Source organism: Podarcis filfolensis (genome assembly GCF_964270895.1).
Source record: "Podarcis filfolensis genome assembly, chromosome: 7".
NCBI lineage: Eukaryota > Metazoa > Chordata > Lepidosauria > Squamata > Lacertidae > Podarcis > Podarcis filfolensis.
Window position 1 is genome coordinate 32,250,664 of NC_139603.1, and position 26,984 is coordinate 32,277,647.

Genomic DNA, 26,984 nt, shown 5'->3' on the forward strand with positions numbered 1-26,984 from the left:
TATTTGCAGATGTTTTGGCACGAAGATTTAAGAAAGTTTTAAGTGAGATAATCCATAAAGACCAGGCAGGCTTTCTCCCGGGCAGACATATGTTTACTAACACAAGGAACATTATAGACATATTGGAACTTTTACAAACAAACATAAACACCAAAGCAGCTTTAATTTTTATAGACGCGGAGAAAGCCTTTGACAACATTTCTTGGAAATTTATGAAGGGGAACTTAAAAGAAATGGGAGTGGGACGGGGGTTTGAGAACGGGATTGAGGCAATATATTCAGAACAAAAGGCTAAACTGATAGTTAACAATGTGGTTACAGAAGAGTTTAAAATTGAAAAAGGTACACGACAAGGCTGCCCGATTTCCCCATTACTGTTTATTTCGGTTCTGGAAGTGCTCCTGAATATGATTAGGGGGGACCGGTTGGTGGAAGGGATTCAGGTCGGAGCGAAACAATATAAACTTAAAGCTTTTGCAGATGACCTAGTTCTGACATTACAGGAGCCGGAGTCTAGTTTGAAAAGAGTACTACAACTGATTCAAAACTTTGGTCGAGTGGCAGGATTTAAGTTAAATAAGCAAAAAACTAAAGTTCTGGGGAAAAACATGACAGATATTGAGTTGGAACAGCTTCAGAAAGAGACAGAACTAAATGTGGTTAAAAAAGTTAAATACCTAGGGGTAAACATAACAGCAAAAAATCTGAGTTTATTTAAAGATAATTATGAAAAATGTTGGTCAGAGATTAAGAGAGACTTGGATAGTTGGTCAAGATTAAAACTTTCATTGCTAGGCCGAATAGCTGCCATCAAGATGAATGTATTGCCAAAAATGTTATTTTTGTTTCAGACACTGCAGATTGTAGACAAGACAGAGTGCTTCCGGAAGTGGCAGAAAGATATCTCTAAATTTGTCTGGCAGGGCAAAAAGCCCAGAATCAAATTTAAAATATTAACAGATGCGAAAGAAAGAGGGGGCTTTGCCCTGCCAGACTTAAAGTTGTATTATGAAGCTGCAGCTTTCTGCTGGTTAAAAGATTGGTTACTTCTTGAAGATACGGATGTCTTGGATTTGGAAGGTTTTAATAATGCGTTTGGATGGCATGCATATTTATGGTATGATAAAGCTAAGATAAATAAGGCCTTCAAGAACCATATTGTCAGAAAATCAGTTTTTAATGTCTGGACAAAATATAAAGACTTACTGGAGAATAAAACTCCGAGGTGGCTGTCACCCCTGGAGGCTAAGGCTCGGAAAAGAGCCAATATGGAGGCCAATTGGCCAAAATATTGGGAGATAATAGAAAAGGATGGTGACAACTGGAAATTGCAGAGTTTAGAAAAGATGAGAGACAAAGTGCGAGACTGGTTACACTATGCTCAGATTAAAGAAGTGTTTAAAAACGACAAAAAGTTAGGATTCCAAGTGGAAAAGTCAAAGTTAGAAACTGAACTGTTAGAACCTAAGACTAAGGTACTTTCAAGAATGTATAACTTGCTGCTGAAATGGAACACACATGACGAAATGGTAAAATCAACAATGATAAAATGGGCGCAGGATATTGGGTATAATATTATGTTTGAAGATTGGGAAAGGTTGTGGACCTCTGGGCTGAACTTCACTGCATGTAATGCGTTGAAGGAAAATGTGATGAAAATGATGTATAGATGGTACATGACCCCTGTCAAACTGGCTAAAATATACCATTCGTCTGATAGCAAATGTTGGAAGTGTAAGGAAAATGAAGGAACATTTTTTCACCTCTGGTGGACCTGCCCTAGAGTGAAGGCCTTTTGGGAGAAAATATATAATGAATTAAAAAAGGTGTTTAAATACACCTTTACTAAGAAAGCAGAGGCCTTTCTCCTGGGTATTGTCGGCCAGAGTGTGTTAAAAGAGGACAGAACATTCTTTTTGTACGCAACAACAGCAGCAAGAATATTAATTGCCAAGAATTGGAAAACTCAGGAGCTACCCACTGTGGAAGAATGGCAGATGCAACTGATGGACTATATGCAACTAGCCGAGATGACCGGCAGAATTCGAGACCAGGGAGAAGAAAGGATGGAAGAAGACTGGAGGAAATTTAAGACTTATTTACAAAAATATTGTAATCTGGCTGAGTGCTGAATAGGATGCCAGTGCAGACAATTGTCTACCATTAAAATAGATTTAAAGTCGAATTATATGTCAAACCAAATTAAGATTATTAATTAAGATGAGTTAAATGATAATTTGCTTGAAAATAATTTAATAATGATGTAAGTGTATGCGGGAGGTGTGGGGGAGTCCCATGTAACAATTGAAAGATGTTAAATGGACAACGATAAGTGCTTATTTGATATATGTTTTATTTGAAAACTTTAATAAATATATTATAAAAAAAAAAAAGAAACTATAATAGTTCTTAACGACCTACCTCTTTACTAAGTAGAGGCCGACTTTCAAAGGAGATTTTTTTATGTTCTTCTTTTACTGGCATTAAAGGTTTGAAAAACTTGGGTGGCTGTGGAGAAAATGCTTTAAATGGGCTGACGGTTGATGCATGAGGATTCTCTGATACATAACCTTGGATAATGAAAATAAACACACACACAAATAGGTTAGTTATTCTAACATCAACTGCAAAAATAAGTAAAAAATGAAAAAGAAAGTGATATAAAGCACCACAGGAAATAACCATGATGACGAGCATATTAGATCCTCATTTGTGCCATTTTATGAAATATGTTCATTTCCCTGCTTACCATTCATGGTAAATGTTGTTTGTACAACAAAATAACAGTGGAGTAACAGAGAGGGTTGGATCCAGACTTTATCACCGTGGAAAACGGCTTTTAATTAAGCGACGGGGAGGGGGCATGGCAACTTTTGCTGATTTCCTCTCCTCCTGTATCCACAGTGCCATCTCTCACACTGTTTGAGAGGTTTGCTCAAGGTATAGGATTATATGCAAACCAGTCCAGCATGTCTCAAAGCACGCTCTCTGCTATTTGTAAAGTAAACATACTTTATCACCTACAACTCCCTCCTTTTGCATCAAGAAGGTTTTCCTTAAACAAAGTTTAGCAAAAAGCTTGTCTGCAATTCAGAACATACTTCAAGGAGAACTAATGTGAGCTGTGGATGTCTCAAAAGAAAAAGCCTTCTTTCATAGAAGTACATAGTGGTAATTATTTACATATGACTCGTAGCATCACTAGAATTTCAGTGCAGCTGCTGGTTAATATAACCCAAGAGAGAATGATAATGTACCTGTCAGCATAAGGTAACAACTCATATGTAATTTGGCAGTTTAAAACAAAGTAAGTCACAAAGCTACAACATTAGTACTAAAACCAAATTTTAATCATTTGTTCCTTAAGCAGTTATTCTTTATAATAATAATTGTACCCTGACCATCTGACTTGATTCTCCCAGCCACTCTAGGCAGCTTCCAATATAATTTTTTTCTTTCCTTCTTATCACTAAATCTCCCTCCTCTTCCTTTATGCTGTCATGTATATGCATGTGCACATTTTCTTTTCCTACTTCTCTTCCTCTGCTTTTGTAAACTCCTCAGGGGAGAAACTGTATAATAATAATAATAATAATAATAATAATAATAATAATAATAAAAAAATACCCCGCCTATCTGGCTGGGCTTCCCCAGCCACTCTGGGCAGCTTCCAACAAAATATTAAAATATCGTAATGCACGTACATTAAAAGCTTCTCTAAACATATCACTGCTCATATCACTACATAAAGCACTATGTGCATTGATTCTACTATATAAAATAATAATGCTTGTTCTAGGAGATAAAACTTATTGGTATATGATCCTAAGTGCTTGGTCTGGAGAGGCACATCCCATTTTGACTTCAGAACCTTCTTAAAGGGTGCTGGGATAGTTGTTTTCGGCCCTTGCAGCAGCAAAGCACCCACAAGCTAACCTTCATCATCATGGGAGAAATAGCCTTTGCTAGCAGATTAAAACACTGTATTGCTTAGGACTGAATGCTGCTTTACACATTTACCACAAGAATTTAAAGACAGTATAACAGAGGGAAATACCCTTTGCATCACTGATATATATATATATATATATATATAATTTCATATATTGACCCAATTAAAACTAGACACAATAAAAATCTTACCACCAGCATCTTTACTTCTGCGAGGAGAATCTCTGGGTAAAGTACCATAACATGATACATCTTGATAACTGGAAGAACAATCTAATACATCTAGATGACCTTCTGACCAACCCTAAAGTCATAAACAACCAAGAAAAGAAACAGGAAAATGTTCATTTTCAAGATACAAGAAAAGAGTTCAGATCCTTTCAAAATAGTCAATGTTCTCTCACACATACATGTTTTTTATTACTACCAAAACTTTTCAGATTTATTTTACGCAACTCAATCCTGTGCATTTTATTCAGAAGTATATCCCCAATGCATTCAGTGGTGCTTGCTCCATGGTGTGTCTAGGAGCACAGTCTTATTTTGTTAAAATCTATTACAAAAATACCCCGTAATCTCTCCTATTTCACAGGAAGATTCCTAGGACTTTTTTGGTAATTGATTCACTACTAACTACCCGGAGAAATTTATTGCACCCCCGCATGCCCCTGCACCAGAGAAATAACAGACAGTCTTTCATATTTTATTTTGTGAAGCACCCTGAGATCAGCTCAACTTGATTTTCTCGAGTCAGTAATACATCAAATTATACATTCCTGTTCTAAACAACCTATCATTATTACTGAAGACTAAAGTTAAGGCTTTCTTGTATCAAATAGGAAGGAAAAGGCAATTGTATTTGACTACATTTTCAAAAAGGTGCCACCACATCTGTTCACTTTTCTTAATATTCATACCTTATCTTCATCACAGCCAGAAATATCTAATCGACTACAGGATACCTAAAACACAACAATAAATAAATATGAGCCCAATGAATGCTATTAGCCCGCTTAGCAGCAGGGTGGCCTTCACATGAGAACCACAGTCTTCTCACCCACTGCTAAGCCTAGGCTGCATTTGAAATAAACAAAAGACTGACAAACATGGCAATAGAACTTCATGAACACTCATGTACTGTATATCTTGCAATTAAAGGAAAGCAGGGTTATACTTGCATGTAGGAAAGGAGCATTAAACCTAAATTATCCCTGACAAATAACTACTGGAATATGTAGAATATGTCCTTTGACAACTTATTCTACTGATTAATCTCATTTTCTCCAGGGTCAAAATGAATACGTTTGTCTACAACCTTAACATTTTTAGTAATATGTGAGTCTTTCACCTTGAAAAATTATCTTACATTGTGGACGTTTGGTGTACTGACACTCCGCTGCATGTGTCGAGTCTTAGTAGAAATAGCTTCTTTGACTGTGACTGCCTGTGTTAAGACAGAATGAGTAAATTGAAATCCATAGTTTCACATAGAGATCTAGGCAATTAAAACTCACTTCAGAAAGTATATATAAAGGTATATTTATTAATACAGAAAAATCATTTTTACTTTAATCAGGTTTGAGGTCTCTGAAGACAGATCAAGAATGGAACATTATATCAAAATTGCATCCCAAGAGCAAGTTCACATTAAACGTTTGCCAGCATTCTGATAGTAAAGGTAAAGAAAATGGAAATATGAGTCATCTCTTGTGGCAATTGTTTTACAATAACTAAACTAATTTGGCCTGAAGCTTTTTTCTACTCACCTGTCTTAATCGTTCAAGACTCAAAATGTTTTCTACCTGCAACACTCCACGAGTATACTTCTCAATGTAAGTTTCACCATCAGATGCACCCTCATTTTCACTTCTGGCTGCCATCAGAGCCAGTGTCTCCCGATCTTCAATTTCTTCTGTGGCCTAAAAATTAAACTGCTTAATTTAATCTGTTTAAAACTGGGACACAAACAGAATGCAACGTTATGCAGTCCTTATACAGATGCCACTTCAGAATGCCTAAAACAGTACTTTGAGGATGCAGTTTACAGGAATCTCTTTTACTTTGATTTTTTCATTTATTCTAACTTATTGAAAAAAGTACAGTAGAATTTACCTTTGGTATATTTGAAACTATTTCGTAGGCCACACCACAAGCATACCATATATTCTTCAAAGATATTCTTCGTTTGAGACTCTGGGTAAAACTCTAGGGGGGAATTAAAGAATAAAGTATTTGTATGATGAATAGTGTGATTAAGCAAGCTAATAAAATGGTTTCTTGCAGGTTCATGTCACATGCAATGGGGTAGGGGCTAACTCTCATCCTGGCATCCCAATTCAGCCTCCTTAGCATATTTTTCATCCCACCCAATACCTCACTGGGAATGGCAAAAAATTAAAAGAAACATGGTATTATTTTACTTTGTAAAAACAATTGAACATTGTTTTCACCCTCCATCAACACATGCAACATTATGAAAAACACCTTTATTTGATTGCATAAATTGGAATGTAAATTACTACAACCATAAGCTAACCTTTTTATTTAAACATTTATCAAACTTTGTATACCTTCCTTTGTTTATGTTTCTTTTGTTATTCTGCATGTTCCTTTAGTAACGAAACTAAACATCAACAAAACATTTCTGTGGTTTTTTATTTTTAAAAAACAGCATTGTATGTGCATACTTCCTGGTTTAGTTTATTATTTCTAAATTTTATCCCAACAGTTAAGTCAACAAAAAAGAAATACAGTCAAAACAAGATACATTAAGCAGAATTCATCCATCACCTGCTTATTGTAAATATTTGCAGCAATTCTTTTACGTAGCACAAGTTCCATTGCAGCAGGGTGGCTGAGTTGGACTGTAATTTTCACAATCAAATAGATTCTCTCATTTTGAGGTGTTACCCTATTCAAGTGCACTGAATCATGCACAGAAGGGTCCCATGCAGCAGTGGCCGAAACCTAGGGGCACAATTTGGTAGAATATTATAAAGGAAACTGATCTGAATTGCTTAAATGTTTACCCTACCCTTTTAACATTCCTGAAATACAGAAATGCTTAGACAATTAACACGACATTAACAAAAGCAATTAATGAACACGATTAAAGTCCCATGGTTTCAATGAGTCTAAGTAAAACTGAGTAGAATTGTACCTCTGTCAATTTTTTTTGTAATGTATTTGATGGGGAAAGTGCTTTGCCTGATCAGGTAGCAGTTGGTTTAACTGTCACTGGAGGAGCTAAACAGACAGCCAAGGAGGGGTTGGAGACAGAACTATCAGTATGCAAAAGAAGAATAAAACGTACCCACATTTTGATTGGTGGTTGCAGGTTTAGAATATTCAGTTAGACAATGTGATTGGCTGGGGCTGGACCAGAGGGGGCAGAAGAAGTGAATATATGGCATTTAAAGTCAGTTAGGGTTAGTCCATGTTGCTCAGAGAGGAGTCAGCATTTGTTGGTGCTTGGTGTTCATGGTGGGCAGCCAGAAGAAGAGAACAAAGAAGATTAAGGAACAAGAGGACATGAAAGGAAGGCTGGGGTAGCTGAATTGGCTTGGCTCAGGCTGAAGAGCGGAGAAGAAGTGAGAGGCAGTTTGGAATGCCAGGCTCTGTCTGGTGTCAGGTAGGAGAGAAAGATTCCAGGGCAGAGCAACGGAAACAGCCCTGTGCTTCAGCAGGTCAGTACAGGTCAAAAGAGAGGCTTCAGTAAAGGTCCTAGTTATAGAGTTGGTGAGGCTTAACTGGGATGGAGTAAATAGAACAATCTGGCAAAAGAATCTTAAATTAGGTCCTTCAAAGGTGACTTAGTTTAGTAATAGTGTAAAATAAGCTGCATTTAATCAACATGTTAACAAAGTGCATATCCATAACTGCATACACTTGTGCACCGCATAATGCAATAAATAATCATTGATTTCTTTGTCAAATATAATAGCTATACCTGATAGTCTTTGTACTACATTGATATCAACAGTTACTCAGGTTACTGATAAGTTAAGGGTGCTAAGGGTATAAGTAATATAAAATGGTGGCAGGACTATGGGTTTGGGATAGATGTTTCACAGGGTATCAAAGACATAATAAGATATTAAAGATATTAAATTAAATCCATAAACCATCCCTTTGGGACAACTAAAAAGTGAGTGGAGCACACAGGGAGACAGCTATGGATATATTAACTAAGACATTTTTAGCGCTAGCATGGAAGTCAGTGCATTTACCATTTTCTAAGGCTTTGGTGTGGAATATTATGTTACTAGCTGTAAGTATCTATGAGAAGGAAGGAACACCTACATAGAGACTTTAAGAAGAAGTTGGACTTTATACAATTCTTTATACAATTCAAGAATATTAAATGTTTATTCTTCAAAATATAAGTATTTCAACCCCACATGAATTAAGAGCTAATCAAAGATCACTCTGTTAATAGGTTATTCTGAATAACAATAAACTATACACACTTGTTCAACAAAAATCAAGTAGAAAAGAGTAAACTCTAATTCAAGGTTTCAAAGGTATAATGTAACATTAAATGTATTGAAAAAGAAATAAAATGGATTGATGAAATGCAAACAGTAAAAATATGATAGCCATACATCTACTGTACAGAATAGCTCACTAGAAATTTACCTCATCTTTGCTGTGTTTTATGATTGGCAGATAAAAGAATTGACTTCCATGTTCTTTTGGTAGTATTGAATTTACTCCTGATGCATGTGGACCTATAAGCTGTTCATTGGCACTGAGGTCATCAGCTAACAAAAAAATAAAATTAAGTTACAAGACATTTTTTTTAGCTTTAATTATTTCCTATGTCCCAGTCTTAAACATATTACACAGAAATCATGCATAATTGGAAAACAATGCTTTAGATAGGATAGACTTACACTTCTCATGTTACATTTGTATACATCAGCTTAGTGCAGTTTGTTACCCCACAATGCAAGTACATGGCAACAAATACAAATACAAACTTTTGATGAAGATGTTTAAGAATGTGTCTTTACACATGATGGAAGAACTCTAATGCCAGACAACTGTGCTTCTTTCAATACATTCAATAAACAAAAAAACCTGGATTATTTAAAAGCCACCAGATCCAGATCTGCAGCACTTCAGATTCCCAAACAGCAATAAAACACCGGCAATACGAAAGCATATAAATACGTCAAGCATATTCAAGGGAATTCATACTTCCACTCCCTTCATAAGCTGTAACTTACCATTCAAATCAAGGAAAAGTACAGGTATATGTGTTTCCATTCCAGAAGGTGGGATCCTAACAGTAAGGAAACACCCCAGTTAATAAAATAAACTATACACATGCAAATATATTTTAATGGAAAACTGAAAGTGTTAAAAACAAATGACATTAACTAGGGGGAACCTACAACAAAATGTTAGTGTATCCTTGGACCCTAACAGGAGAGCTCCTAGTCCCATGGTTCATAAAAGAGAAAAGAATTCACAGGGGTGGGGTGGTGATATTTTCTCTACTATATCTCCTAAACAGTCCCTAGTTTTATGGAAATGAAGTGTTTGGAGCTGGATGCAAGTCCTGAATCTAATCATCTCAATGCACAATTGAGCGAAATGTGGAGACAGGAGAAAGTGTGTCTTTTTTACTTCAGGACCCCAGTACAGGTGTTAACACCTACTACAAGCATTAATAAAACAGGAAATATTATGGAATCTGTAAATGAACTTGTATATAAACCCCGGTTCTACATTATTACATGACTGTGCATTTTACCTCCAGAAACCTTTTTTATTTTCTATATATTAAAATATTTATATCCTGCCCTTAATCCAAAGATCTCAGGGTGAGATAAATCTTCAGGATACATAGACCAGCAAAAAAACAACCAGTTCACTTCAGCAGTTTTTCTTCTAGTTGTAATAAGTTTTTAGCTGAACTAAGGGCACTAATGTTCTGTGTTGTGGAATATAAAGGTAATTTTTTAAAAAAAGATGGAACACACATTTAGCATTTTAGCAGCTTATTCTTCCCTCAGATCTTTACTATCCTGTTAACTGCATACAATATTCACTCAAAAGTTATTTTGCAAGCAAGCTGAAATATAATGCATTTCAGTCAACCTACCAATTTGCAGGAGCACCTGGGATCCCACTGTCTGGTGCTGGGACTAGCACAGCATTTCTTTCTTCTGTTAGCCCTACCCACTGTTCTACAAGACGTGCTTCTCTTTCCATGTCATCTTCTGTTTTATCTATAATGAGATATCGGATATGAAGAGTGGACTATTGGTCACATACTGTGGAAGTACTTTTTCCAGGGGCATCCAGAAAACAACGGGTTAATAATACATTTTCCAATTATTTAAGAGTAGCAAAGTGACAGGTTGGTTTTGGATTCCAATGAATGCAGATTAGATCCAACAAAGCTAATGAAAATTCTGCTCTCAAAGGTGGATTCGTTTTGTAATGAGCAAATTATCCTAATTTTTCACTTTATAATGAGCTGAACATCACAAAAAGCCTTTCAAATACAAACAACTTTTTAAAATAAATCAGTAATACACTAGGCTAACATTCTTTTTTGATACAAAGGAATGAAAAATTCTTATAATTAAATCACAAGATCCACAAACCTTGTTTATTGCTGATTTTTTTAATCTGTTCATCTAGATATTCTCTGCGTTTTATTAGTGCCTCTGACCATCTCTCTCTCACACAATTTAAGTCTTCCTCCTATGGAAAAAGAGAGTTGGTTTTCTTTAACATATACAACATGCACATTTAATTTTATGCAGTTTTCAGCTTTGATTGGAAGATGTTAACAAATAGTGTTCATTCACCTTTACATCAGATAGTACATAACCCAAGAAGGGAAGCTCACCCAACTTGCAAAGAGCATAAAGAATGAAAAGCTGAAACTGCACCACCCACTCCATAGTTAGAGCTCTTTGTGTATTTTGTCTCTTGCAAATTTGTGATTTAGATCCAAGCAGAAAAATAATGCATTGGCCAACAAACTATTTAGTAGCATATGAAAGAGAAAACAATTAAAGAGACATCAACATATATACCCTTAAACCTGTATTAACTCCATTATGAGAAGCTGTTACCAGAGTAACTAAATCATCCACATGCAAACAAAAACCCATCATGCAATCATGCTCTCTGGTATTAAAGGAATGTTTGATCCATTCTTCATAATTCATTACCAGGAAGTGCCATGAACAGCTTGAAGCAAGTTAGTAGCTAATTCAGGTTCAAACTACTGTTGACAGCAGTATGGTGTATTTAAATCTGGATCTGCCTAACTTATCGAAGTACCATATTTATGGAGGTGGGGGTCCTCCTGGATGGGAAGTGCAAAGCCTTCCCTCTCCTTGTGGTTTATCTACTTGCAGTTTGTTCTCTGAAGCCATTTTCTCCTCATCCAGGCTAAATACCAGAAGTGTCTCTATCTGTGAGAAGAGTGCTTGGGGAGAAGGTTGCAAGAAGGTAAGCAGTGTGTGTTGAGTTGCCTCTGGTGTGTGGATGTGGGTGTTTAGCACTGCTCACCCATTTATTCCTTATACTCCTAAATTGGACTTCGAGTTTCCTTGTTTCACAGGACTGGGTCAGAGAGGAGCTTTAGGCATTTGAATCAGCCATCACCTGTAGTTTGAGCTGTAGGTTTTTGGAACAACTGTACAACTTACTAGGGTATTTGCATAGATATCTACATTTATACAACTGGTGTTTTGTTTTTTGTTTTTTGCTGCTTGTTAAAAAGTTTTTTAAAAACCCTTAAGAAGCCTTCATACATAATTCATTAATTCATAAATATATTAAAGCTGTAGGCATCAGGAAAGTAAATTTTACAGGACTAGCTTTTTATTATTAAAAAATAGTTTAACAGTACAGTACACACAAATATTTGATGCTTTTGTTATTGCACTGAACAAAATGTGATTTAATGAAACCTGTAAAAATTATGGATGACAAATAATTGTATGTAAAAATTATTATGATTTCAAACATTATTTAGTTAAAAAAATGAAGAATTCAGCTTTTGGCTTCAATTCTACCATATAAGAGATGTCTATAGATCTCTCTTGTACGTCTCCGTTGCATTACACCAACATCTGAATTCGACACACAATACAACTTTCTTTGTTGCCTTGCCCAGGCTCTGCGGGACTTCCTTCCCAGGGAAGTCTGTTTTGTCCCCTTTTTGATGGACTTTCATCAGTGAGTGAAGACAATCCTTTTCTGGCAGGTACTTGACATGGTTTTTAATCCTCGGCTTTTCCCTCCCTGAAATTTCTTTGCTATCTTGTATCTCCTGCATCTGTTTTACACTGTTTTATTGATAGTTGTTTTAATTAAGTTGCAAGCCACCATGCTGTTTCTTAATTTTCAACAATCTAAATACATCATTAATATATTGATCATTAGAAATGTCACATGAAGGAGCACAGTGTATTGTCAAATTAAGCTGAGATGCTTGTTCTTTAAATCAGTGTCTTTTAATGCATAAAGTTCCAAGAGCAAATTATTTCAGTAACTTTCTGGAGTTGATAACTATTAGCATTAGCTGTGCCCCATGCTATGTGATTCGACAACAACAACAGCAGCAATACCTGATAACTATCCATATCACCATCATCATCATCATCTCCTCTCTGGTAGAAAAAAATAAACTTTATAAACATAGAGAACATGCATTTTTCTTGCTAACAAACTCCAAATAAGAGCAAACATCATGGACACAAATTAGAACAAGACAGAACAGAAAGCATCAAACCTTATTTTATTTATTTTCTTTGTTTATATAAAGGTTTAATGACCCACTAGTATGGTGAAGAGAACAGACATGTGCTGCTCCTCTTTACCACTTACTGTAAAAAGCTTTGAGAGTCAGGACCTCCAGGCTAATACCTAATCACGTAGAAGCAAATACGTGCAATGATGCTCCCTTGCTTTCTAGAGACATAAACTATGTATATGATATCTTCATGCTTTCAAGCATTGGGTTGTTGTTTTGTTTTAAATTAATTAGTTCACTTTTTAAAGCACATGACTGATGGGAGAAGTGTCCACCTGTTCTTCTACATGAGGCTTATCTCTGGTAATTTATGCTGGATCTTTATCATTATGCACTCAGTCTACACATCTTTGATGTAACAGTGGGCATTCAGCAATCACATAATAGCCAGGTTCACGTGCAATGTTAAACTGTAGCTTAAAATAAACTATGTTTTAATGTGCACAAACATTTTCCTCCTTCCTTCGCATCTGACTATGCCATGCAGGAAAGGAAAGAAGCCAGAGTCTGTCTTGTAGTGACATGCAAACTTGGGCTCATGGCTTGTTTCCTTCCAAATAAGTCATGAGTGGAAGCCAGTATCTGTGCTTGGCTTACCACTTTTGATTTATACGGAGAGATACAAATCATGAGTCCAGCTTTGCCCACCCTACAAGGCAGATTCAGGCTTGTGTCCTACCACATGTCACAGAAAGGAGGCTGTTGAAATTAGGCTTGAAAAGGGGGCGGGGGGGGGGGTTGCCAACAACTATTTGTCTGGTTTGCAAATGTGCCTATGGGCCCAAAAAGGCTGGAGAGCCCTTCCAGAGTTGTTGTTGTTGTTTTAACTATGATTTAAGGTTACATGCAAACAAGGCCATTGTGGATGGAGGGAAGACTTGGATTCAGTCCCTCCAAAGCACATCAAGTGTAAGTCACTTCTTAGTATACAAATGCACAGAGCCCAAGAGGTGAGCAAGTGGTTGTTGAGGGGAAGGGCTGTAGCTCAATGGCAGAGCATCTGCTTTTGAATGCAGAAGGTCTCAGGTTCAATTCCTAGCATCTCCAGGTAGTCCTTTCAGTCTCCTCATCGGGCTTACAAAAGAGGAAGAGATTGTACCTGAGGCTTGCGATGACTAGTTTACAATAAACTTTTAAAATCAACCTGCTCCAACTTGGTGTCCTCCAAATATTTTGAACTACAATTCCCATCAGCAAACTTCATCTACTCAGCATTCAGTTTCTGATAATGGCCAGCAAGATGCCCCTGAAAGGTTACAAGCCCCTGAAAGTCACCAATTTGATATTGTATCTGGCATTCAAGGGATGCCAGTTCAAGACATGATTTCCATTTAGCTGCCGTTCCTAATGGCCCTTGAGAAGCTATCATCCATGCCTTGCTTCAAGTGCACATACAAATTCCACACAGTATCCTTCAAAGGCACAAGTGAAAACAACAAATCTGCACCACAATATAATAATTTAGCACTTTAAAGCCACTTATCCTACCTGGTAACTGTCCAACCCCCGTTGCAATTTGGTTGATCTGGCAGTCACACAGCCAATGGAGACAGACAGAATGGCTTCTACCATAAGTGGCAATGTTCCCGAATGCTGTACTGGTTTAACCATCACCTGAACTCTGCGAGAATGACCCTGGTCATATAAGTAGGGAAACATGTAAATTAATGTAAACACACTTTAGTATTCTTCTCTGGGAGGGATAAAATTAATTGTACCTGTCGAAGCTGGAAAATCCCTCCTGTATTTACATCCTTTGCCTGGTGGAGCTCCACAGCTGTATAGTCCCCCAGTTCATTCAGTTCTTGAATTGAAACCCACATTTCTATTCGACGTGTCACTTCATTCCACCTAGAGACAATCCAAAAAGCAATAAGAGTAGTATGAATACTCCTCCTTACACTTTAGTGGAAATTTGTAGAACCATTCATTTTATCTACTTATTTAGATTTTTATCCCACCCTTCTTCCCCAAGGTGCCAAGGGCAGGAAGCAACAATACAATTAGTAATTAACACATCAAATATTACTGCAGAAAGAAGACTATGAGAAATCTCTTCTTTGTACTCAATTTCTCTCCTACCACCTCTCACAGGCATACACACCCATCACCCTCTAGCTCTCAATTCATCTCTGGCACATGTGCTGTACTTCCTCCTTTCTCCCTATATTTGAAATGAGGCTTCATTACTATAAGGAAAATACAACATAGGTTTACCTGTCTCTCAAGGTCCTGGTTTTTGCATGAAGAGTATCCATCTCCCATATGGAACTGCCGTTTCCAGCACATCTGTGACCCCATACCTCAATAGCAAGTGCTCCATCTTGAATGAACTCCAGAAATTCTTCTGTTACATTCACCACATAATCCTAGAAAATTGCAATACTTACTGCAAAACACTTAAAGCATGATTTTTATCAGCTCTATGATTAAAAAACCAGATGAATGTTCAAATGTTCTTGTGGGCAGAAAAAAACTCCCAATGAAGATATTAATTCCATGAACCAGGTAAAATGCAGAATTTTGTATAATACTGAACAGACCACTATTTTATATTAATCCTTCAGTTATATTTGCACAGGTAGTCAAAATTCCATATTTTGTGTTGATTACTACAACATATTTAATATTGTAGTCCCTGTTCTAATGAGATATATTGAAATAAGCATAACCACCAAACATTTTAGGAATAACAAAGCTCCATTTTCAGAGACCAGAAAGTTTGCCAGACTAACTCACTCCTAACTAATATGTTTTTGTGAAAGAATTAATGTTTCATTTCCTTAATCCAATCCCATTTTCCATAACAGTGAATAGGCTGGTCACATCTTCTCTCTGACTAGGTTTCCTAAGAACCAAGTTGTATGTTCTGTCTTCCTTCCTCTTTCCACTGGAAATCACAAATGAAAGTACCAGGAGCAGGTTACACAACTCCAGCATTCAATGCCGCTAATGACTTGCAGAATTCTGTTTAACCTATGTCAGGGTTCCCAAACTGTGGCCCAGAGTGTGTGTGAAGAACCTGGTGGCCTGCCCAAAAGGTGAGTGGAATGGACTGAAGGTAATTGGTGGGGGAGGCACTTGAAAGCAATGGAAAGGAATTTTTGTTGTTGTTTAATGAAGGTATTAGAACCCCTTGTTTCATCTCCATCTCACTGTACAGTAGGATGGAATCATACATATGTGTGTGTGTGTGTGTGTGAAATATGGACTCAAATGTATTTTTCTAGCATTCCAACCAAACTAAATTACCTTACAATGAGCAAAAGTCACTGTAAACTGGACATCCTTGGTCAGAGGTGAAGGCACATCTGGGTCTACAACTGGTGCTGCAACAGTTGACTCACACTGATCCCAGAAGGTGTATTGACAAAAGACAAAGTTTGAGAGATTCAAAGGTAGTCCTGTTGCTTCTTTAATTTTTACCTAGACAACAGTAAAACTGTAATTCAATATACTGGCATATTTATATTAATATATTCAGCTATACTCAGAATATGCAGTTAGACAATGGTTGACTAAGTAAGGCCAATTTTATCTCACAGCTAGGCTCATAAAACAATCTAAAAATTAACACTCAATATATACAATATGTTTAACAAACAAAAGCATCGTAAGATTATTTGGTAATCCTTGTCCACACACATGTACTGCTGGACAAGCATTGAAAACTTCAACTGCTGTAAATTAACTAACCCCAATGAATGGCTTACATTTTTAAATTGTTGACTTTACTTGTCTAAAACTTCCATCCAAGGTGCAGACTATAGTATGAACATACGACAAATAAAGATAAACTAAATCTCTGAAGGTGTATAGAAACCAACTGGAAATGGATGAGTGACAAGGTATTTCCCATTGCTGATTGTAAGACATGCAAAATGTTTAGAGTATTATATAGGTATATCCTATTAAAATATTAATATACATATGTCCATACCCTGCAGGTGAGTTTTTTTGGCCTGTGAGTAATTTCTCCATTGTTGTCCATGATTTCTATACTTCCACTTTCACTTGAGTTTTCAGAAGAATCATCTCCTTCCACTAGGCGTTCTGGGACAACACCAGTGACACGCATCACTTCAACATGCAGACGCCCTGCAACCTGCACCCCAAAAATATTAATATTGAAGACCTTGTAGTACTGCATAGCATCAGTAATCCACATACTTACATATATAAATATAATTGTAGCTTCAACTGAACAGAAAAACAGCATGCAGATAACAATTGCACATTACATATGACCATTCTCAAATCTGTCTCAGATCCAACTTGACATTATGGAGGTTCACATGTAAGATGTGGTGCTCAGTATCTAACCAGTAAAATTCTCATTTCCTTGCTCAGCTATTATCCAAATTTACATATTTAAAAATAAAATGGAAGTTATTGATAGTTGTTTTGAATTGCCTTCTGTGTACTCACAACTTTCCCCTTTGATTTGACTTCTAGATTTAGAACACCGGAGGAGCAAGTGAACTATAGTCAAAAAATTGGTCGTCAGTACATGAAATTCAGTGGCTTGGTCATTTGCCCTCTACTCAAAGCATTTCTATTTAATGTTTCAGTGGCCCCAATCTTCTCGTGTTCCTAGACTGTGTTCCCATCCTGACTGCTGTCTTATTGCAGGTGTATGCAGCAAGACATCATTGATGCATTAATAGTGGCTTTATCGTGCCTTTCCTTCCTTAATACATACCTGCTGCTCATAGCAGAATAGATGACACCAGAGACTGAAACTTACCTCCCCCTGTTGGCTAATTATTGGTACTGCATACTGAAGTTTAACATCACAGAAAAGGCACTCCAAAAAGACATTTGCTACACCAATTAAATTGTGGTTTTCTTGTGCTTCATAGAAAGGGTCACCTCTTTTTCCAGTGAGTCTCTTCATCTGTTTTTTAAAAAGACAATTAAAATTTCAAAAACAAAAATGATTTAGCATTGTGATCCAACATGGATGTGCTAAAAAATTATGAGCTACATCCAATAAAGTCATATTCAAATCCCCATTTCACCACTGTGCAACATGTCTAAACAAGGCAGGTCAGATGATAGCAGAAGACAAGAGTACATGTAGAGCACTAGAGTGTATACAGAGCACCTGCTCTGGGCCTGTTGTTGTTCAACCTATTTCTAAATTACTTGGATGAAGGTACTGAAGGGATGCTCATCAAATTTGCACATGACACCAAACTGGGAGGGGTAGCCATTGCTGCTGAAGACAGAATCGGGATGCAAGATGACCTGAGCAGACTGGAGAACTGGGCCCAAACTAACAAAATGTATTTCAATACGGACACATGTAAGGTTCTACACTTAGGCAGGAAGAACCAGCTACACAAATATAAGATGGGGGACACCTGGCTTGCCAGTAGTACACGTGAAAAGGATCTAGGGGTCTTACTGGTCTGCAAGCTTAACACGAGTCAACAGTGTGATACAGTAGCAAACAAACCTAATGCTATTCTAGGAAGCATCAACAGAAGCATAGTGACCTGATCAAGGAAAGCAATAGTCCCACTCTATTCTGCCTTGGTCAGACCACAACTGGGGTACTGTGTTCGGTTCTAGGCACCATAATTTAAGAAGGATATTGACAAGCTAGGATGTATGCAGAGGAGGGTGACCAAGACGATCAAAGGTCTGGAAACCAAACCGTATGAGGAACGGCTGAGGGAACTGGGTATGCTTAATCTGTAAAAGAGGAGATATAACAGCCATCTTCAAATAACTAAAGGGCTGTCACATGGTGGATGGAGCAAGCTTGCTTTCTCCGGCTTTGGAGACTAGGACCCAAACCAATGGCTTCAAGTTATAAGGAGATTCTAACTAAACATCAGAAAGAGCTTTCTAAGAGCTCTTTAACAGTGGAATGGTTTCACTCAGGAGGTAGTGGACTTTCCTTCATTGGAGGTTTTTAAGCAGAGGTTGGATGACCATCTGCCATGCATGCTTTAGCTGAGATTCCTGCATTGCAGGGGGTCGGATTATATGACCCTTGAGGTTCCTTTCAACTCTACAACTCTACAATTCTATGATTCTATTATTCTATGTATACAAACCTAACTCTTATTAACACCAAAAGCTTATTCCTCATTTAAATACTGTAAATGAGTAGCAACACTTTTAACAATTTTGTGTTCCTCACAGAAGACCAAAATTAAATTCCCTGTGTGCAAAAATACTAACAACAAAAACTGTTTGTACTAGTTTTTGATGCAGTCAATGAATACTACATTGCATGAAGTACTATGTTGATCATCATGTTCAGGCAGATAGCATTTCATGTTGAAACAACCATATAATTAAATCCTGAATTACATTAAGTTGTTATCCATTCACTTAAAATAGTAGGACTCAATGCTGATGTGCTTTGAAGAAACAAACTATGAAAAATCTGATATTCCTTATAAAGGTAAAGGGACCCCTGACCATTAGGTCCAGTCGTGGCTGACTCTGGGGTTGCGGCGCTCATCTTGCTTTATTGGCCGAGGGAGCCAGCGTACAGCTTCCGGGTCGTGTGGCCAGCATGACTAAGCCGCTTTTGGCAAACCAGAGCAGCACACGGAAATGCCGTTTACCTTCCCACAGGAGCGGTACCTATTTATCTACTTGCACTTTGTGCTTTCAAATTGCTAGGTTGGCAGGAGCAGGGACCGAGCGACGGGAGCTCACCCCGTCGCAGGGATTCGAACCGCCAACCTTCTGACTGGCAAGTCCTAGGCTCTGTGGTTTAACCCACAGCGCCACCCGCGTCCCTATAGTAGGTCAAATATTAGCAAACATTTGCATTAAGATTTCTGATGAATACTAAAAATATTGCCTCACTTACACTAAAAAATACATTTACCTGTAAACATATCCAAAAGCACACTATTTTAAAATCTCATATGCAGAGCAAAATAAATTGCAGGACGATTGCAACTGATACAAGCTTAACATGTGTGATTTCAACTTTACACAGTTGAAGGCTGACAGGTTGAAGTCACTCAAATTAAATGCACAGAAGCCAGAGCGCTTAAAAGAACTTTTTGCACACAGTTTCGCCAGTGCAGAAAGAGCTTCTAAGCTCTCTGCCTTGCTTATTGGGCTCTGGAAGGCTCTCGCGTAAGCTGGCAGGAACATGGATAGCCGAGAGAACCTCCCAGACCCTAGTAAGCAAGGGAGCTTAGAAGCTCTCTGCCTTGCTTGTGGGGCAAGGTCTGCTTGGGGCATGACTCCAGAAAGGATAAGGGTGCTTGAGTGGGGGCAGTTCCAAGGAGGTGGTTTTTATCTACACGCCATCCTCAGAATGTAACCTCCATGCAAGACATGATCTTTCTGTATAATACTGAAATAGTTTTAGAGATACAGTGGTACCTCGGGTTACATACACTTCAGGTTACAGACTCCGCTAACCCAGAAATAGTGCTTCAGGTTAAGAACTTTGCTTCAGGATGAGAACAGAAATCGTGCTCCGGCGGCGCGGCAGCAGCAGAAGGCCCCATTAGCTAAAGTGGTGCTTCAGGTTAAGAACAGTTTCAGGTTAAGTACAGACCTCAGGAACGAATTAAGTACTTAACCCGAGGTACCACTGTACTAAGTTTCAAATGTAGTCATTGTAGTCTGTTCCCAGACATGTATAAGGGAAATAAACTACAAATATTAAGATAAACATACAACTGAATGTAGCATTGCTGTTTGATAAACATGTACCTACATGAAAATGCACAGCTGTGCTATATAATGTTTACAGAAATATTCTGTTTTTATTAGAATAATAACATTTTGGCCAAACTGAAAAACTGAGGTTAAATACCTCATGGGCTCTTTCCTTCCATTCTTGATACAGATCTCTCATGTCAATTAACTTGTTTTCTAGCTTCTCTATGGTCCATACTTGGGTACTTTTCCCTTTTCTTCTTACTTGAATAGCTGGTTCACTTACTATTGCTCCTCTCTAAACAAAGACAAGACAAATTATCTTAAGCAGATAAAATATGCATTTTAACAAAGTGATTCCATATTTCAAATTTAAACTCGAACAACATATGCTACATAGCTATGTTAATATTTTGGTACTCCATTCTCTTGCATTTTCAAACTATTTATATAATGGTGACTGAGAACTAGAAACCATAACTGACTGGAGACATATCAAGATAGCACAGGCATGAATGCCCTGTTTCTACTGTATGTTTACAGGTATTATAATATTGTATCAGCTCAGTGAGATACAAAGTTTAGAGAAGCTATATCTATTCAGTCCGTACAACTCCTTTAATTTATGTGCCATTTTCTCTCTCATGCACTCGTTCATTATCTACTTCTGGACTCAAATGACCTCCAAGGGCTTTTACAAAATAGTTTCAATTATCAATTTTCTTACCTTCCTATTAGCACTCAGGTTAGCAGCAGGAATCTGCAGTGTCACTTGATAATCTGTTAGCTTGCTCATTTCTTCAGCCAACAAATTTGCTTCCCTCACTAATGTGTTGGCCTTAACTATCTGCTCTCTTAATTTTGCTAGGCTCTGTCGAAATAACTCATCCCTAGGGGTGGGAAAGTAAAATGGAAAGGAGTAGTAGAATATTAATTGGGAAATTGAGAACTTGGTAAAAAGACATTGACAGAAACAATGAACAAGGTTGTAAACATAGGAATATTAATTATTTTAGAATGTAAAATGCTATTTTATTTATTGATTGGTTTTACCTTGTGGGCTTATAGCCGAATAAAGTATTATCTATCTATCTAATTATTCCAGATTTAAAAAATTATGTTCAAATATTTTAACAAGAGACAATAATAGCTTTAAATGAGAGGATGCTTCCTATTTTTTTAATACATGTCAAGGCTATCTTGGAAATGCCATTTGGTAACAAAACAAATCCCACCGTGTTAATCCGTCTTTATAGACATTCTGAGAAAAATTCTATGTATACCAAGATGAAACCTACAAGTTATACAAGAGCTATAATGAGTTTCCCTTGAAAGCCCTGCAGTAATTCTGACCATATGGGCACTGCACAGTGCCTGTGCTATGACATGATTGGTCCTTAACTGAGAAGACAATGCAGATAAGACCAAATCAGTCAGAATCACTAGGTAAGCAGGACTACATTCTAGTTACGGAAGGTACATACCAAATGCCCGGGCCCCAATGAGTCCTGCGTTTGAAGAACTTAATTGGTACTAAGTTTTACAACAAGCAGTTTGAGTATGGTTAGCTTACTCATAGCACATGTTTGCAGGAAGGATGTTCTAAAGTTATTTGGGATCTGGATGAAAGATTGTCCTGGACAGATTCACACACAGAATAGTATTTTTCTTCTATCACTCATTCTCTCATAGTTACTTATGGTTTTAATATCAATGCTCTCACCTCTCTTCTGACCAGAGGTTCACTTTCTGCTGAGCTGTCTGGGCAGCTTCTGAAAGCCTGTCACTAGAATGCTGATACCGTCTTTCCGGAGAAAGCTGCTGTCGGAGTTGCTCCAGCTCACGCTCATACATCATCCTCTGCTCTTCCAAAGCGCTACGCTTTTCTTCCAAGTATTGTTTCTCCAAGACCTGGACCACATTTTGTACTGGATCTAGATAAGGAAAGCACCAGCATATCTTAAAATTCATTGTCTACATTGTTAATAATTCCACTTTGTTTATTTCTTAACACAGGGGAGCACACAGTTTTACAGTCACAGTGATCAGAAGGTGAAACAGAGGGTGAGAGACAAAAGATCCAAAGTACCATTTTCTACTGCAGGGTCTATATAAGAAAAGGAAGATGAGTATGAGGTAAATCCCATAAAACTCCACTTACTTCCTAGTAAATATAATTGGGATCAGTTGGTCATACTTGATTTACTCCTCCACAGTCTCTATTCCCAGCAAGTCACAACAGTTATTGAACACAACAAAATTATCCATTCCTTATTTACAACCATCAGGACAAGGGAACAGATTAAAGAATCTATTGCCAGGACCTTGAAATTTATGTGCTCCTGTCTGACATTTTCAGCGATGCTGAGCACCACCTTCTTACCATTGCTATTCAGTGTTTTCATTATGACTTCCATTTGTGCAAACTCATAGTTATAGTCTGGTTCCGAAGAAGCTTCGCTGGCTGCATCTAGATCATGGTCTGCTAACTGCTGCTCTTTTTCAGAGTCTTTCAACCAATCTCTTCGCTTTCTCTTAGGCAGATTGATTCTGTTAAAAAGTTGAGAAAGTAGTTATGAAATACCTTAGTAAATTCATTTTTAAAATGCTGGATTCTGTGGATAAGATTTTTCTACACTTAACAACCCATGAGCAGGGAGGAAAGGCATGCTGCAGGTTGTTCCAAAACAAAGGAAGCTACAGTGTTGACTGTAGATTAATAAGTAAGGAGACAAATATGTACAACCTTCACTGAATTTAATCTTAACCTTCTCTAACAGACAAAGCCAACTGACAAGTCTTGCTCTTAAGATTCTATTCACCTTAAAGGTACAGCAACATATATATTTTATTTATTTATTAAATTTGTATACCGTCCACAGATCTCATGACAGCTCACAGCATATAAACACAAAATATATAAGAAAAACAAGAACAAGAACAAAACAAAACAATAACCTCCCACAAAACACATTTAAAAGGATATAGGATGTTAGTCAGCCAAAGGCCTGGTTGAAGAGGAACATTTCCACCTAGCACCTAAAAGTGTAGAATGAAGATGCCAGATGAACCTCCCTGGAGAAATCGCATTCCACAAACAGGGAACCACTGTAGAAAAGGCCTGTTCTTGTGTTCCACCCTCCAGACCTCTCGTGGAGGAGGCACATGAAGAAGGGCCTCACATGAGTATCACAGGGTCCAGGTTGGTTCATGTGGGAAGAGGCAGTCCTTGAGGTATTGCAATCCTGAGCAGCTCAAGGCTTTATAGATCAAAACCAGCACTTTGAATTGGGCCCGGAAACTAACTGGGAGCCAGTTGGGCGAGGATCAGTGTAATATGCTCAAACCATCTTGCCCCAGTCAGCAACCTGGCCACCAATTTCTCTACCAGCTGAAGCTTCCAAACCCTATTCAGAGGCAGCCCTAAGTATAATGTGTTGCAGTAATCTAGCCTAGAGGTTGGCAGAGCAACTGTAGTTAGGTTATCCCACAACTAACAATGAGTCACAACAGATTTATCTTTTTACTGAGACATTGTTCTCCCCATGTACAAGGGTACATATAACAATGACTTAAAAGCAACAAATTTCTACACTACAATGTAGTATTTGCCAAACACAATGCTAGCCAATTTGCTTCCATCTTCCATTCAAGGCTGTTCATGTCAGGATGCATAGCTCCTGGTACTTGCTCTAAAGCAAGTGATCGGTATTTAAGACTGGACTGATTTCAGTTTTATGAAAATATGCTCACAAATTCAAGCTCTATTCAACAGAGTATCATAACAGGAGAAATATTATCTTAGAAGATACTGTGTGGACTAGATGGAAACCTAGACAGACTAGTTGCCCAAAAGCTAACACTATAGAAGTCTGAGCTGTAACGAAGAAGTTCATCTATTTAGCATCATTCTTTGGAAGCAAGATTCTCCACTAATAATATTTGGACATGGCTCTGTAAATAAAGAAGTGGGGGGGGGGGGAGAGAGAGAGAGAGAAAGAGAGAGAGAGATTACCTAAAGAAGTGGTTGTTTCCCCATAAGATTCTATCTCCATGCCACAACTGTGTCACAGAACACACCAACGTGCCATTTACACAAGATCTGAAAGCAAAGCACAAGATTGAAAAGACTGAAATTATTCTTTAAAATCTGAGTTCTCCAACAGCAATTCCCAGTAGTCACAAAACATTACCCACTCTGGTCCACGGGAATTGTTAAATAAGACAGAGATGCAGAAGGGGACAAATTCTCTCCTACCCACTGGTCACTCTTGCTCTTTGGTCCAGCAGGGACAGTGAAGAGTGTGTATCACCTAGCTGCCAGGAACCATGTTATAAAATATATTCTTACTCACATGAAACACATCAGGAGAAGCAAGGTGGTTTTTTTGTTTCTGGGCTCAACCAAGGCACATACAAATACTTTGTGAGAAGGGGCAAGCAGAAATATACACATTCAGCAGTGCAAACACATGTGCTTTCTTCATAGCCTCTCATTTCTATGGTTTTCAAAGTGTGAGGTGTGCTTCTCTGAAGAGGCATGAGAAGTTTTAAGGATAGGAAAATGGCCCTTTACAATTTTCCATTCCAACCTGATGATGTGTGCTAAACTGACCAGGTAGTGAAAAGTCTACACCCTGAGCTCCGACAGTTACAGTTTGCATTACTTGATTATGCAGAGTGTCCCAAAGAAGTAATTGCCTTATGAGTCTTAGTGGGTGTTGCAGATACTCCAACAGACATGTGCTCTCTTTTTTCCAGCCTGCTTGTTCCTAGCTCTCGGATAAAAATGTTAATAGATTATTTAATTTGTATCCCATCCTTCCTCTCAAAGGTGCTCAGGGGACAAACACAGAAACAATAAAACAATTAAAACATATTTTTAAAAAACTCTTCCAATACAGATGCAGACTGGGAAAGCTCTCTACTTTTGGATGTATTACCTATTCACTTAACGTGGAGAAGAATGAAGAAGTGTTTTCTCTTGATTCAGCACCACAAAGGCCTACTAACAGAAACCCCTAAACATGCATAAAATGTGTGAAATAAAAGTCATGAAGGATGTAACAAGAGCCTGATCTCTACTGACAAATTATTATTGCTGCTGCAGCACCTCTTTACTGTATACAGGACAGACAGTGGCTTGGCTTTAGCAATGCAACATGCAGCATATATGTTTAAGTAATTGGGTCACAGGCTGTTTACCGTAAGCAGTCTGCACAAACCCAGTTAAAACCTCCTTAATGAGACTTGTACATATGTTGCTCCCAGAGTTTAAAAAACAATCTTCCAAAACTAGGTTACTCTGATTAAAAGAAGTTTATTTCACATTAGCCACAGCAGAAAGAACACATTTTTGGTGCAGACCTTAGAGGAAATGTTAGAGAGGCAGCTTTGTATACATTTTCACTGCCCTTAAATTTAGGCAAGCAGAAACAGGGAAGTTAATCATTGTGCACCTAATTTTGTTAGAAAGGTAGCGTTTAAAACAGCTGTCTTCTATTTCTTTCACTGCTGGAAAAAAATCTCTGGGTTCCAAGTGTGGTGAATAAAAGTGAAACAGTATTTTAATTCATCTCCATATCACAAAGAAATTACTTTCAAGCTCCATGAGAATCAGCAATGAAATGATTCAATGTACTGTCAGTTGTAACTTTGGTAACAAGGTTTGCGCCTATTAAGGCATTTTGGATGAAGCACAAATTAAACAAAGCCTATTTAGTTATAAATTTTTTCCAGTGACATGCTTCTTTGTTCTTGCCAGTCAAAATGACTAACTCCTAGCAATGGAATTCTATCATAACAACACAGAACACCATCTGTTTGGAACTTTGTTCTCTTATGGCTACAGCACTGGAGTGTAACACACTAAGGTATACCATGCAAAAAGCATAAATAAAGCTTATGTAGAATACACTGTGCTTATTTCTATACATTTACATTCCTAATTTGTCCTTAAAGCTGGCATCATGTCTTCAAAGAGATTTAGATTTTATTTGGACATGGTGATATTGGTGGGAATCCTTTCCCTTAATAGTATTCAAAAAACTTACTCTTAAGTACTCCACAAATTTGGATTATTAATAATTGGTGTATGCAATCATGATTACAGGATATCTGTTTCACTTATCATGTTGCTAGTACTGGCATCAAGAAGTTATGGAAACTCCTTTAAACTGACTGGTTTTGTTGTGGTTCACCTCTAACATTTGTTTTTTCTTAGCATTCTTTTTTGGCAATGCTCAAATATTTCCAAAGTCAAACACCTAGAAAGATTACAGAGAAAAATATTCTGGGACATAGCTTTGCTTTACCTTTTATTGTTGTTATATTATTAAGGTAATTTATGTACTGCTCCATATTTCAAAGAAAGGTCTGAGCAGTTTAATTCTCATACGATATGAGAAGCATCTCTCCCGGTATGCTTATGCATCAAGAACAGCACAAGCACTTATTTTATTGCTCTTATCATTATGACGGTATCAAAACTAAATATGTGGAGTTTTCCACTTTTCTTATCAGGGTGCTTTTCCATAAATTTCTCTACAAACATGAATGCTACCCTTTTTTGTAGGTTGAAACTGAATTTGCATTTCTC

The 26,984-nt window shown here is 37.5% G+C and overlaps 1 protein-coding gene and 1 long non-coding RNA gene across 9 annotated transcripts in view; one reads left to right on the forward strand and one right to left on the reverse strand.

Moving 5' to 3' along the window:
* KIF13A (kinesin family member 13A) overlaps positions 1-26,984 on the reverse strand; it is a 73,864-nt gene that overhangs the window by 16,076 nt on the left and 30,804 nt on the right. For 4 of the 6 annotated variants that reach the window (XM_083623662.1, XM_083623665.1, XM_083623661.1 and 1 more), the window contains exons 15-37: positions 24,402-24,488; positions 22,770-22,936; positions 22,110-22,320; positions 21,114-21,276; positions 20,544-20,684; positions 17,487-17,636; positions 16,680-16,844; positions 15,992-16,165; positions 14,957-15,108; positions 14,458-14,590; positions 14,228-14,374; positions 12,555-12,596; positions 10,572-10,671; positions 10,064-10,190; positions 9,183-9,238; positions 8,590-8,714; positions 6,742-6,918; positions 6,064-6,156; positions 5,718-5,870; positions 5,318-5,395; positions 4,869-4,913; positions 4,144-4,255; positions 2,422-2,570 (exon numbers count right to left, since the gene is read on the reverse strand). In XM_083623662.1, the coding sequence (XP_083479788.1) occupies positions 2,422-2,570; positions 4,144-4,255; positions 4,869-4,913; positions 5,318-5,395; positions 5,718-5,870; positions 6,064-6,156; positions 6,742-6,918; positions 8,590-8,714; positions 9,183-9,238; positions 10,064-10,190; positions 10,572-10,671; positions 12,555-12,596; positions 14,228-14,374; positions 14,458-14,590; positions 14,957-15,108; positions 15,992-16,165; positions 16,680-16,844; positions 17,487-17,636; positions 20,544-20,684; positions 21,114-21,276; positions 22,110-22,320; positions 22,770-22,936; positions 24,402-24,488 (2,947 nt within the window). The remainder of the gene's footprint in view (positions 1-2,421; positions 2,571-4,143; positions 4,256-4,868; positions 4,914-5,317; positions 5,396-5,717; positions 5,871-6,063; positions 6,157-6,741; positions 6,919-8,589; positions 8,715-9,182; positions 9,239-10,063; positions 10,191-10,571; positions 10,672-12,554; positions 12,597-14,227; positions 14,375-14,457; positions 14,591-14,956; positions 15,109-15,991; positions 16,166-16,679; positions 16,845-17,486; positions 17,637-20,543; positions 20,685-21,113; positions 21,277-22,109; positions 22,321-22,769; positions 22,937-24,401; positions 24,489-26,984) is intronic. The other 2 variants (XM_083623663.1, XM_083623666.1) reach the window with 1 other exon arrangement.
* Positions 6,925-26,953, forward strand: LOC310767202. 3 transcript variants are annotated; one of them, XR_014550719.1, is made up of 5 exons: positions 6,925-7,637; positions 11,370-12,190; positions 22,403-22,522; positions 23,167-23,215; positions 25,291-26,953. It is a non-coding gene; the product is annotated as an uncharacterized lncRNA (long non-coding RNA). The 3 variants fall into 3 exon arrangements; XR_014550720.1 differs by lacking the exon at positions 25,291-26,953 and having other exon boundaries at positions 23,167-23,304; XR_014550721.1 differs by lacking the exons at positions 22,403-22,522; positions 23,167-23,215; positions 25,291-26,953 and adding an exon at positions 15,970-16,074.